We start from the raw sequence: 11824 nt of genomic DNA on the forward strand, positions 1-11824 counted from the left end.
TTCAATATAAGTATCTGCAAGCAGCAGATGTTTCTCTGAAACACAAGCCTGCTTTTACAGTATTTAACCTTCTATATATGAGGTTAGGGTTAGCATTTAGCTCAAAGCACCGCAGTGCCTAATTAGCCTCACAGAGACAAAATGGCTGTATAGGCATAAGCACCATTTGAACTGGATTTATTTCTCTAGGGGAGGTGAGCTGATTTTAACATTAACTATGCTGATCAGTGATTTTCATCTAGTCCGGACAGCAAATGTAGGTAGTTTTTCACCCCTAACCCAGTAATAAACAGTATTGCTGTGAACTTGCTGGTCCACCTGTAATTTAAACCTTTCCAGAGCTTTATTTTTTTATCAGCTCAGTGTGCAATTTGAAAATGCAAATCCGTTGACACCAACATAAAGGCCTATTTGAAAACCAATATGACAACAGACTTAAATTAAAGCCATCAGGAGGTCAAGACCCTGTACCAGCTCATCAAATGGTGCTGTTGTACAGTAACGTCAGCTTAAGGTTGGTGCTGATTATGTCTTTTGGCTAGGCCTGCAAAAAGTCAATGTAAGTCTATTACAGACATATCCTGTAATTTCACAATGGTTAAAGTGCCATCTGGAACCATGAGGGTACTTACCCCAGTAATATTAATCTTTATCTTGTTTGAAATAATGTTTGGTTTAAAAATTGTCCTCAATTTTGTCTCCAAATTCATTATTGTTATTGTCAGCTTAATTATCTCAATGTAATGGTAAACCTTCAGAAATAGACAGCTACAGACAGAAATAATATTTCAAACAATAGGTTGCTTTTTTTGGGAACATTGATAAATAAATTGTAAAAGAATCAATGCAAATGTGTTTTTCTGCTGTAATGCAATATTTCATCCTTGTGGCCTTGATCCAATTACTGTGGCTGTGCAGTTCATCAACAATTATCTTCATAAATATTGATATTCATCAGTATTTCCTCAGACTGCCACCTCCTCTGATCCCTGCGTCCTTCGCCTCCATCTGTCTCGGAGTTTCTGGAGAAGTTTAAATGCAGGTTCTGTATACTGCCTGTTAGCTAGGCCAAGCACCAGCGGCACCACTGCCATGCTTCCGATACCGGTGCACGACAGCACGATGTGAGTGGTGGAGCTCCACTTGGTGTCGCTGATCAAGAACACTATGCAGACGTGCATGTAAATGAGGTAGGGAACCCAGCATGCGAGGAACGTCAGAGACACTGCCACCACGCAGCGAGTGTACCGCAGGTTCATCCTCTGCTCACAGTCTGAGGCTTGAGCTCCCCGCTCTACTGAACGGTGGAGACGACAAATGTCCTTCAGCTGGCCTCGGGTGATCCATAACACGTGGCCAGTCATGCCGGCAATGGTAAGAATAGCAGGTAAGACGACTCCATACACCTCCAAGTAGATAAACGCGTTGGGAAATACTCGCCTGTACGAGCAGCAGGTGGTTCCGTTTGTTGAACAGCTGGAAAGTGCTGTTTTATTTTGGCTACTTGCACAACAGTCGTTCCAATCTGCTCCTGTCCAGTTATTCCAACCAAAGGCAGGTAGAGCTGCGAACAGGAGTGGCGGTGCCCACACCACAAGCAACGCTAGAGGAAAACTGCGATGCATCCACAAGTTATTGTAATGCAGGGGGTCGACGATGCAAATGTAGCGCTCATAGTGTACCATTACCAGGTTGAAAAGGAACGCCAGGAAGAGGAAGTTTGGGAAAACGTGAGCCACCAGGCAGGAGCAAAAACTTAACTCCCGGTTCAGACCCATTAATGGTATGAAAGGCAGCGCCACGCCCGTGCACAAATCTGCCACTAGCAGGCTTAGGAAGAAGTAGTTGGGCGTGTTTTGGAGCTGGCGGTTCCAGGTGATGCCAAAGATGATGACGAGATTGGCCAGGATGATGGAGGTCGACAGCGGGATGGTGATGGCATAGATGAGCTGCTCCTCAGAGACCAGCGCAGAGATGCCCATCATATGTGAAATCTGCAGACTCGGTCCCATTTGCAGCCCAGATCCAGTCCCATCAAGGTACAGCTACCCTGTAGTGAAGGAGGACCATTATTTAAGCAGTGGGCGGTTGTGGGTGCCACAAAAGCTGAGGGTAGGATGAGGATTAGATTGATGACAGCTACATGCATAATATCAAGTGAATTGAGAGTTTTTACTGACCTTTTTTGTGAAAGAAACTTGCAGTGGAAATGCAATTGAGCGGTGATGAAAAAATTAGATCAGTAGAAAACACAGCAAGTGATGGATCAAACCATCAATCAAACCAGACCAGAAATGGAGGAGTAACTGCAAAGCTCAGAACAAGAATACTTCAGATATTCAAGAAGATAAAAGATTTAAAAAGATACATCCATCCAGGCACTCCACAGGTATACAAACCTCTTGAAAGATACAATCTCACAGTTCAACATTCAGTTGAGCTCAAGCCTAGCCATGCTACTATCACAACAAAACAACTATCATGGAAAATATGTTTCGAGACTGCTCTCAAGTGGAGAGCGGAAAGAAGGAGCTTAGAGATGATTTATTCTCACTACATCTAGAGGGATGAAGAGGAAGTCGGTGTCAATGACACATCAGAAGATTAAGATAAAATGAAAACCTCAACACTTAAAGTAGCAAAAGATGGAAAATTTATTATGTTATATATACTATTAGCTGCAGTACCTTTATTAAATTTCCCACTTTAATAAATTTATTTGGGCAAGAAACAGTTTATATATATATATCAGATATTTTCTTTGGTGTCTTTGTATGAGAAGAGAAGATAAGCCAATAAAGACACATAGAAAAGAACAGGTGCAACACAACAAATATAGCCTGCCGGTTTCCTGTCAGTCATGCCTTGACCACTGAAACAAATTTAGCCCCTTTGTTAGCTAACGGCCGAGATAAGAGCACGCGTTGATGAATGTGAGGCCACTGTCATTCAGTAATTCATCAGCAGGGACTCTGGAGTTAGCTAACAGGCTATTGGACTCTATTATATTATAGAAAGTGATACAATGTCCTGGAGATAATTTAATTTAATTATTATTATTATCTGACTTTATGTCCCTGTATAGTCAGGGGAAATGTTCACAGATTCTCACAGTGAACTACTATGAAGCACATCTACTGGATATGTTACACATATTTTTATCTACATAATTTTTATCTACATACTTTATGATTACACTTTATTATCTTTAGTTATCTCAATGTGTCATGCTTTAAGGTTTTTAAAACACTGTTATTATTTGCAACTGTGCAACACTTGTTTATATGCAAGCGTGAACATTATAAATGGTAATGGCGTTAAAAGTAAATATTGCAACATGCCAGTGTTTGCAATGTCCACATACATTAAATACAATTTGCAGGTAAGCATGCTCAATGAAGACAATTTGATGATATCAAAGCAGTTTAAGCAAATACTGGCTTTAAAGGGTTTTCAACATTACTGCTAAATGCAATTTTGTTTAATTTTATGCTTTCTGCTTGGCTATGTTGGATTTATCTGTAACTTAAATTTTTCCTTAATTGTATTATATTTTCCACAACTTTCTTCTAATAAGAGGCACTTGCAATACATAGGAGCCACTGTTTTTTCATGCATTGAAATGCTGCGTCACATTACAAATACTTCAAATTATTTGTAATCCTGTAATCCATGTAATGTCAAAAAGGATTTTACAGAGTAGCAATGATATGACTTAAAACAAATAACTAGATGTACATAATGATCTGTTGCAAAATATTAACTTTATCTAAACAAAAAGCAACAAAACTTTCTTTTTACCTTTTAGGGATGAACAATCCAGTCATGTATCCATTGACAAAGGAAATGCAAATAAAATACAGCTTCCCTCTCCCGTTAACTTCAAGCCTGTTCCTCTGCTTATCACAATCACCTGCATAAGCATTAACAAGGTGCAGTCTCCACCATAAACTAGAGGAGCTTCTTCTTTCTTCTTCTTTATCCTTTCAGTCAAGACACCCACAAACTACAAGAGAGACAGAGCGAGCAGCCAAGTGTGAGGCTGTTCCTCTCAGATACTTTAAAGGGGAAGTGCACACTGAAGGAGGAGGAGGGAGGAAGTACCAGCAGTTGTATATTTGTCTTTTCCTGAAGGGAGGTCGCTGGTCATGCTGAGGATGAGGAGGCAGCAGTGTCCATTAAATCTTGTTCTGCTGTTTCTCTTCTTTGTATTCTCTTTCATCCATCAGCCCCTGGCAGACTGTTTTTCACCACTGTCCAGGGTTACAGAGTACATATATGAAGTGAATAGGATAGAAAGCTGTTATCACCACAGCTCGAAAAGGATAAGAAAACATTCCTGGTTAACATCCGTAGCCTGGAATGTGATTTGGTTTCACACCTTCTGTGATGGCCTTCAGACGCTTCTGCAACATGTATCCTAGATATTTATAAACCTCAACTTAAAGCTCTGATAGCCAAAAAAGGAAGTGAAAGTCAAGTGACATTTCATTTGTTACACTTTTACAAGCCAGGAAAGAGTGCTTAACTAACATACAATAACAGAGTTTATTAATACATTCTAGCAGACACAAAATCCAGTAAGGATAAAAACAAACAACAAAGTTTTATTTGCTGAAGCCCTTCAGGCCAAACGAGAATCAGATCGACCTCGAGTGAAAACACGGTATGCATCAGAAAGGCTGTAGTCACGGAGAAATCGCAACTTTGTTTTGAAACAGACACAGAGTTGGATTTCATCCTATTGAACATGTAAACTTAACATTACTGCAAAGCATGTGTTAAGTTCGCTCAAATTAAATAACATTAGCTTGCCGGCTAATGCCGAGCAGTTGCTAACGTTATCCGGTGCGAAATACTGCAGTTGTATAGCTTTCCACATTACTTCACCAGCTAACTTGATCCATACTTCTATCCTGTGTATCACCGGTATTATGTCAAAGTGATGATTTTAGAGTGTAAGAAACAATGTTTACAGTACTAAGCAACTGTGGAGCGATTTGTTCATCCTTTCCCAAGGCAGGAGCAGCCAGCTAACGTTAGCATGGATCCGCCGCTGTTTGCTTTGTTTATTGCTGTTTTACTGATACTCAGGTACATAGTTTTTCCACCGTCTCAGTCGCTTTAACTTACGTGACCCACGTAATATACAATAATGCAACATAATGACGCAGGACAACAACACAGTGGAAGAACCATTCACTACAGTAATGTTACTTACTGCGGTCTAATTTTTATAAAGTGTGGCAACAGTCTCATTTACAATATTCAGTCAAGCTTACCAACCGTTTTGTCATCATCCAATACATTTAGCTGTGCTCACATTGCTGAGCCTCCGGTGAAAGATACACAAATAGTGACTGAACAGCGGCAGATGAGCTAATGTATCACGTCAACTAAATACAGTCAATGAAACGTTATCATGCAACGAGCTTCAGCGTCAGGCTGCTAAAAGATATTGTAAAAAATAATAACGTTGTAGTGGGAGTTCACTTAAGTTTCCAGTTGTGTGAAGCTGTGATGTGTCGGATTTTGCTTGCTCATGGGTTCAAACACGTGTACAAGCACACACCAAGTTGCAATCTAAAATCCGCACCACTAGCGGCCGCTGAAAACTACATAAAGCCCTAGGGTTGCCAACCGTCCCTTAAAATATGGAATCTTCCCGTATTTAGAAACTAAAAGACATGTCCCTTATTGAACTAATAAGGGATACTATCTCTCTCTCTCTTATCGACCAATGAAAAGGGCTGTCAGTGTTGCTAAACACATCTGTCACTCTGCCAGTAAAAAAGACAAAACGTTTACAGAAATATAGAGCAAAGTGGCAAAAAGAAAACAAAGCATTTGTTCGCAGTGAGCGTGAGACTCATGCAATTGGTACTTTTCACATGCTCTCATGCCAAACATCAATTTTGTCTTGCATTAGACAAACAAATGGATAACTTACAACGTCCGTGCGAATTTACTCCACCCAGCTGGTGGGACACAGGCATTCACCGAACACAGATCATATATGGGAGAGTCTAAATGTGCAGAAAGGTTTGAACATGAGCAGAACATTTGCTGAAACACAGGAGCTATAAGACCAGGAGTTTATAAATTGTTAAAATGAATTTATTTATCACTAATGTGAATATAGGTGCCAGAAGCACATTTTAAGGTTACTTCCCTAGACCATGACACAAGAGAGGAGGGAAGAATAAATCATGAAAGAAAAAAAAGTCTTTTATAGGCCTACTGTATTATATTCTGTTACGTTTTTATATTTTATATATTATATCTATATTATAGTTATCTGCCAGCGGAGTTTTGTGTTTCCCTTTACATAACGTAAATGAAACATTTCCACCATAAATTGATGCAGGAAAGGCAGAAATTTGTGCAGAAGATTTCACCAGAATGCAGGAAATTAAGTGTGGTAGTACCCCCAGACCCCCCACTTAATAAGTGTCTCCTCCGTTGCAACATGGATCAGGAGTGAATCATAAGAGGAACGAGGCTTCGGAGGACTCAGGGAGCTCTCACAGTTTTTTGTTCACCTACATTTTGCACAGCGATGAACAGGAAAAAATATCTTGCTTAGCTAGATATATCGTATGAGTAGGACTTGTTACAACCAAACAGATTGTATATTTAGGTACAGTATACACTCACCTAAAGGATTATTAGGAACACCATACTAATACTGTGTTTGACCCCCTTTTGCCTTCAGAACTGCCTTAATTCTACGTGGCATTGATTCAACAAGGTGCTGAAAGCATTCTTTAGAAATGTTGGCCCATATTGATAGGATAGCATCTTGCAGTTGATGGAGATTTGTGGGATGCACATCCAGGGCACGAAGCTCCCGTTCCACCACATCCCAAAGATGCTCTATTGGGTTGAGATCTGGTGACTGTGGGGGCCATTTTAGTACAGTGAACTCATTGTCATGTTCAAGAAACCAATTTGAAATGATTCGAGCTTTGTGACATGGTGCATTATCCTGCTGGTCAGAAACAATGCTCAGGTAGGCTGTGGCATTTAAACGATGCCCGATTGGCACTAAGGGGTCTAAAGTGTGCCAAGAAAACATCCCCCACACCATTACACCACCACCACCAGCCTGCACAGTGGTAACAAGGCATGATGGATCCATGTTCTCATTCTGTTTACGCCAAATTCTGACTCTACCATCTGAATGTCTCAACAGAAATCAAGACTCATCAGACCAGGCATTTTTCCAGTCTTCAACTGTCCAATTTTGGTGAGCTCTTGCAAATTGTAGCCTCTTTTTCCTATTTGTAGTGGAGATGAGTGGTACCCGGTGGGGTCTTCTGCTGTTGTAGCCCATCCGCCTCAAGGTTGTGCGTGTTGTGGCTTCACAAATGCTTTGCTGCATACCTCGGTTGTAACAGGTGGTTATTTCAGTCAAAGTTGCTCTTCTATCAGCTTGAATCAGTCGGCCCATTCTCCTCTGAACTCTAGCATCAACAAGGCATTTTCGCCCACAGGACTGCCGCATACTGGATGTTTTTCCCTTTTCACACCATTCTTTGTAAACCCTAGAAATGATGTGCGTGAAAATCCCAGTAACTGAGCAGATTGTGAAATACTCAGACCGGCCCGTCTGGCACCAACAACCATGCCACGCTCAAAATTGCTTAAATCACCTTTCTTTCCCATTCTGACATTCAGTTTAGAGTTCAGGAGATTGTCTTGACCAGGACCACACCCCTAAATGCATTGAAGCAACTGCCATGTGATTGGTTAATTAGATAATTGCATTAATGAGAAATTGAACAGGTGTTCCTAATAATCCTTTAGGTGAGTGTATGTAATAATAATGCAGTCAATCAGGTGTAAAACACATTGTATTTGTTATATACGCAAATGACCGCACTCCCCCGTGTTTCCATTTCAGGGAGTTTGCAACTATATAGGCCCTTTAAAAAAATATTTAAAAAAAATTCATAGTCATAGTTTATTTGGTTATTAGCAATTAGCCGAGAAAATATTTGCAGTTTTTGGCTTCTAACTTTATGGTCATACAAAACCTCAAGCTCTTTTAGGAAAAACAAAAAGATGGAGTCAATGCAGTTTAAGGCTGAACAACATTGGGGTATTTTGGGAGACAGGCTTCTCCTCATTCTTGCCAAGAGTAGATGAGAATGTCGATACTACTCTCATGTCTGTGCGGTAGCTAAATAGTCATTGGAGCCAGGAGGCAGTTAGACTGGAAACACTGGAAATCAGCTTGCCTATTTGTCCAAAGCTCAAAAATACACTACCACCAACTAGCTCACTAATGAATATATATATATATAAAATGTATATATATATATACAAAATGTGTAACTACTGTATTTGTTTAAATCCAGATAGGCGGAGACACACCATACACACAAAAACAGGATTTACTTTTTATTTACTTTTATCTAAGTAGGTTAAAACACATGCTAAGATGTATTTTGCTCATTTTATTTGGCCTATAGGGACCTAAACATATACATACAACAATGTGTACGTCTGAAGTCATAACAGCTGTCACATGTGTCTCATATTTAAACACAGCGTTGGATGGAAGGCAGGTGATGACCTGTTTTGTTAGCCAAACATGGACGACTCCCTCTCTGATAGTCTGGAGCAGACCTGGTGCTGGTAGAGATGAACGAGCTCCAGTCAGATAATGGTTTTAAACAGAACCGTCCCTTAGCCTTGGAGCATTTGGAAAGATACTACGCAGGGAGGAAAAGCTGGACATGAAACCACAACATCTTCATACTACAAAGGAGAAGACAGAGCATCCTATTCTAGGAACGCTGGGTCATATTCAACAGTATATCAATGATATCATCTTGATTGTTTTATACACAGTGGGAAAATAGAATGTGGTATGATTAATTAAGTGATTCAGTGATCTACGGACCTCAGCTGGCAAGGAAGCCTTTTAGTCAAGCTTAGCTCGCTAGCATTAGCTAAAGCGTGTGACACGATTTCCTCGCTCCACGAGACACAGGAGATGTCCTGGAACTCAGATAGATGGGATTTTTTAAATAATTGTTTTATTCTAAACAGGCCACAAGGTGAACCAACAGCCACAAGTTAAGTATACATGTGTAGAACAATACGCTCAGTTGCCAGTTTATTAGGTACACCTAGCTAAAACAAAAATATAGAACTCTTAATATTTTGTCTATTCTTAAATCAGCAAGGGTAGGCTAAATAAGAGAAACAGCTCTCCTTATACAGAGCAGCAATACAATTCAACAGCACAACAAACTACACCCTCCAAAATGACCATAAAGTTCAATCGACACCTCTCTAAAGCAGTTTAAACAAAAGTCAACTTTATAACCTTCATGAAGGTAGGATTTATTGCAGGACTGTTAGACTGCATTAGTTTTAGCTAGGTGTACCTAATAAACTGGCAGCTGAGCATATAATATTCCACTGATATTTTTCTTGTAAATGTTTGCACTTCGACTAAAACTTCAATAGTTTCTCTATATCAACTCTTTAATGTTTCAACTGCATTTCAGCAGCAAACACACATTTTTCTTGTTGTATTTTTTATTTCCAAAAATGTAGCTGCCTTTCAAGCATGTTGTTAAGTGAATGTTTTTTCATTCTAAAATGATTTAAACATTTAATAATATGTCACTTACAAGACTATACCAACAAATTTTTCAGTTATTGTCCTGATCTGCAAATGCTACACAATGTTTTGTCCTGAGTCTGTTGTTGTGAAACAGATGTATTTTAATGGGTTTGCCACCTCTTCCTCCAGACATGTTTACCTTGGCACCAGCACCTGTCTATCTGCTCAACCGATTTGTTCGGCATCTGTCGTCAGCACAGGAGCCCTCAGCGAATATGAGCTGCAATTTAATAGATCAGGCTTTGGTCCTGCTGAGGTCTAAAGGCACTCATCCTTGCGGCCACTCTTAGCCGTTGTCTTCACACAGACCTTTGAGGCCAAGCACAATGCTGTGATAGATGAGGAAAATATCCTGCTGCCACTGAACACCACACTTAACAGGTGTTACTTTCCACTGGTCAGTAGTTGAGCTCCGTCACAGCTGTATGCAGTAAATCTGTTTAAATTTTTAAATCATGAGGATAAAAGGAGAATTTTGAAGCTAAAGGTCAATATCTGTAATTATCAAAACACAAGTGTATTTTCATAAAATATCTGCAGTTCTTTCACATTATGATTAAATCAGATAGAATACACTGTATATAGTGCAGAATGACATACAACAAAATATGTTATGACCAAGTTATAGGGGAATTTTGGTCACAGAAAGTTATCCTCCAGGGTTTTATGTTTTGTGTTCTGGCATATGATGCCGCAGGGTGATTTGTAGATTAGACTGACCACCTTATACAACCAATAGACTCAATATAGATTCAACACAGGTTCAACCCCTAATCCATGAACATCTTCAAATCCATTCCAATACAGCTCTAGATAAGTAAATAATCCATGTCTTTCTTTTTTGTGCTTCATCTTCTGATTATACATCACCAGACTCAGCAATGTTTTTACAATGCCTGCAAGAAGTAACATGTTTGTGTTTTCCTGTCCGGGTGAGTTATTGCATGTACACGTGCACATTTAGACATATACAATGACTGCGTGAGCTGAGAGGTACAAGGAAGAAGCACTTTTACCCACAGGATACTGTTGTTTTTCCTCATTGTGACAGGCAGAGGACAGAAAAGTAATAGAACAATAGAGTTTAAGAAAAAGACCAAGTTTTGACCTTGAAACAAGACTTTTAAGATTGAGTGGTAGAAGGAGCCAAGTAAGTCTGGTATGAGTGTCTGGGTAACCAATCAAAGCACTAACTCCTCACCCCTGAATTTTATATCCACTAGAAGGGATTATACACTGGACAGTAAAATATATGTTGCGGTGAGTCACTGCTGAGTTTTTTTGCTTAACTTACCATCAGAAGCAAACCAATAAAGTGCAATAATCTTTCCATTTAATGGGCTCTCATTCTTTAACACACACAGATATATATGTTAGCAAACACTCAGTTACACATAAATATGACCAGCAGCTTGGCCTGAATTAAAGTAGGGACATGGCAACAAGCAACAAAGTGGCTGGTCAGCTAATGTATTTCCTGATTGTGGGAATCAGGGCAGTAAAGCGTTATGATTGCTCTACTTGCACAGTCAACAACATCAACTTGTTTCATAGAAAGTACAGAGATATACACACAGTCTGCTGGGTTCATGTTTTATTATTTTATATATACAAGGTGGACCCTTTTCATGAGGTAAAATTAGAAAGATTTTGTATTTTACCATCATTATTTTGCTCTCATCGGGGTGAATTCCTAAAAAAATCATACCTGATTGAAAAACTCTACTAAAATACACATTTTTGAATTTATAAAACTGACACGCACTCTCATGGTATGTTGTTCCAAAATACTGTTTCACAATGTTTTAATGAAATATTGACAGAATGATAAGTAAAGATATATGAAGCAGCTATGAGAGTACTGCAATATGTAATATTTGTAATTACACATTAAAAAGGAGTGTGGCACTTTACAGTCCCCCTATTTAGCATTTATAAGCAGTAAACGTTTCATAAATAGTTTAGAATAAACTAAAATATAGTTGAAACCATCTAAAAGGACATTTTATAGTATTTATTTATGTACAGTATTTGTCAACAATTATAACTTAATCTCCTACGACGACATATTTTATATTACTACATATGTTTTACTCTATTTCTATTCATTATCTGTTTCTCCAATAGCCAATTTAAGGATCCCTGCATTTATATAATTAATAAAATGGAGTTTTAAAATAA

At 39.1% G+C, this 11824-nt stretch overlaps 1 protein-coding gene across 2 annotated transcripts; it reads right to left on the bottom strand.

The window, feature by feature from the left end:
• Nucleotides 1-324: 324 nt before the first annotated feature.
• gpbar1 (G protein-coupled bile acid receptor 1) lies at nucleotides 325-4151 on the bottom strand. Of its 2 annotated transcripts, XM_038719925.1 has the most exons (3): nucleotides 3802-4151; nucleotides 2181-2197; nucleotides 325-2050 (listed from the first exon to the last, which is right to left on the bottom strand). In XM_038719925.1, exon 3 carries the CDS (start codon nucleotides 2010-2012, stop codon nucleotides 966-968), a length of 1047 nt encoding a protein of 348 aa, XP_038575853.1. In that variant the 5' UTR covers nucleotides 2013-2050; nucleotides 2181-2197; nucleotides 3802-4151; the 3' UTR covers nucleotides 325-965. The 2 variants fall into 2 exon arrangements, with proteins under 2 accessions (XP_038575853.1, XP_038575860.1); XM_038719932.1 differs by lacking the exon at nucleotides 2181-2197.
• Between the last annotated feature and the right edge of the window lie 7673 nt (nucleotides 4152-11824).

Source organism: Micropterus salmoides, unplaced genomic scaffold (genome assembly GCF_014851395.1).
Source record: "Micropterus salmoides isolate LMB-PRFRI ecotype aquatic unplaced genomic scaffold, ASM1485139v1 Ms_hic_scaffold_1, whole genome shotgun sequence".
NCBI classification, from domain to species: Eukaryota; Metazoa; Chordata; class Actinopteri; order Centrarchiformes; family Centrarchidae; genus Micropterus; species Micropterus salmoides.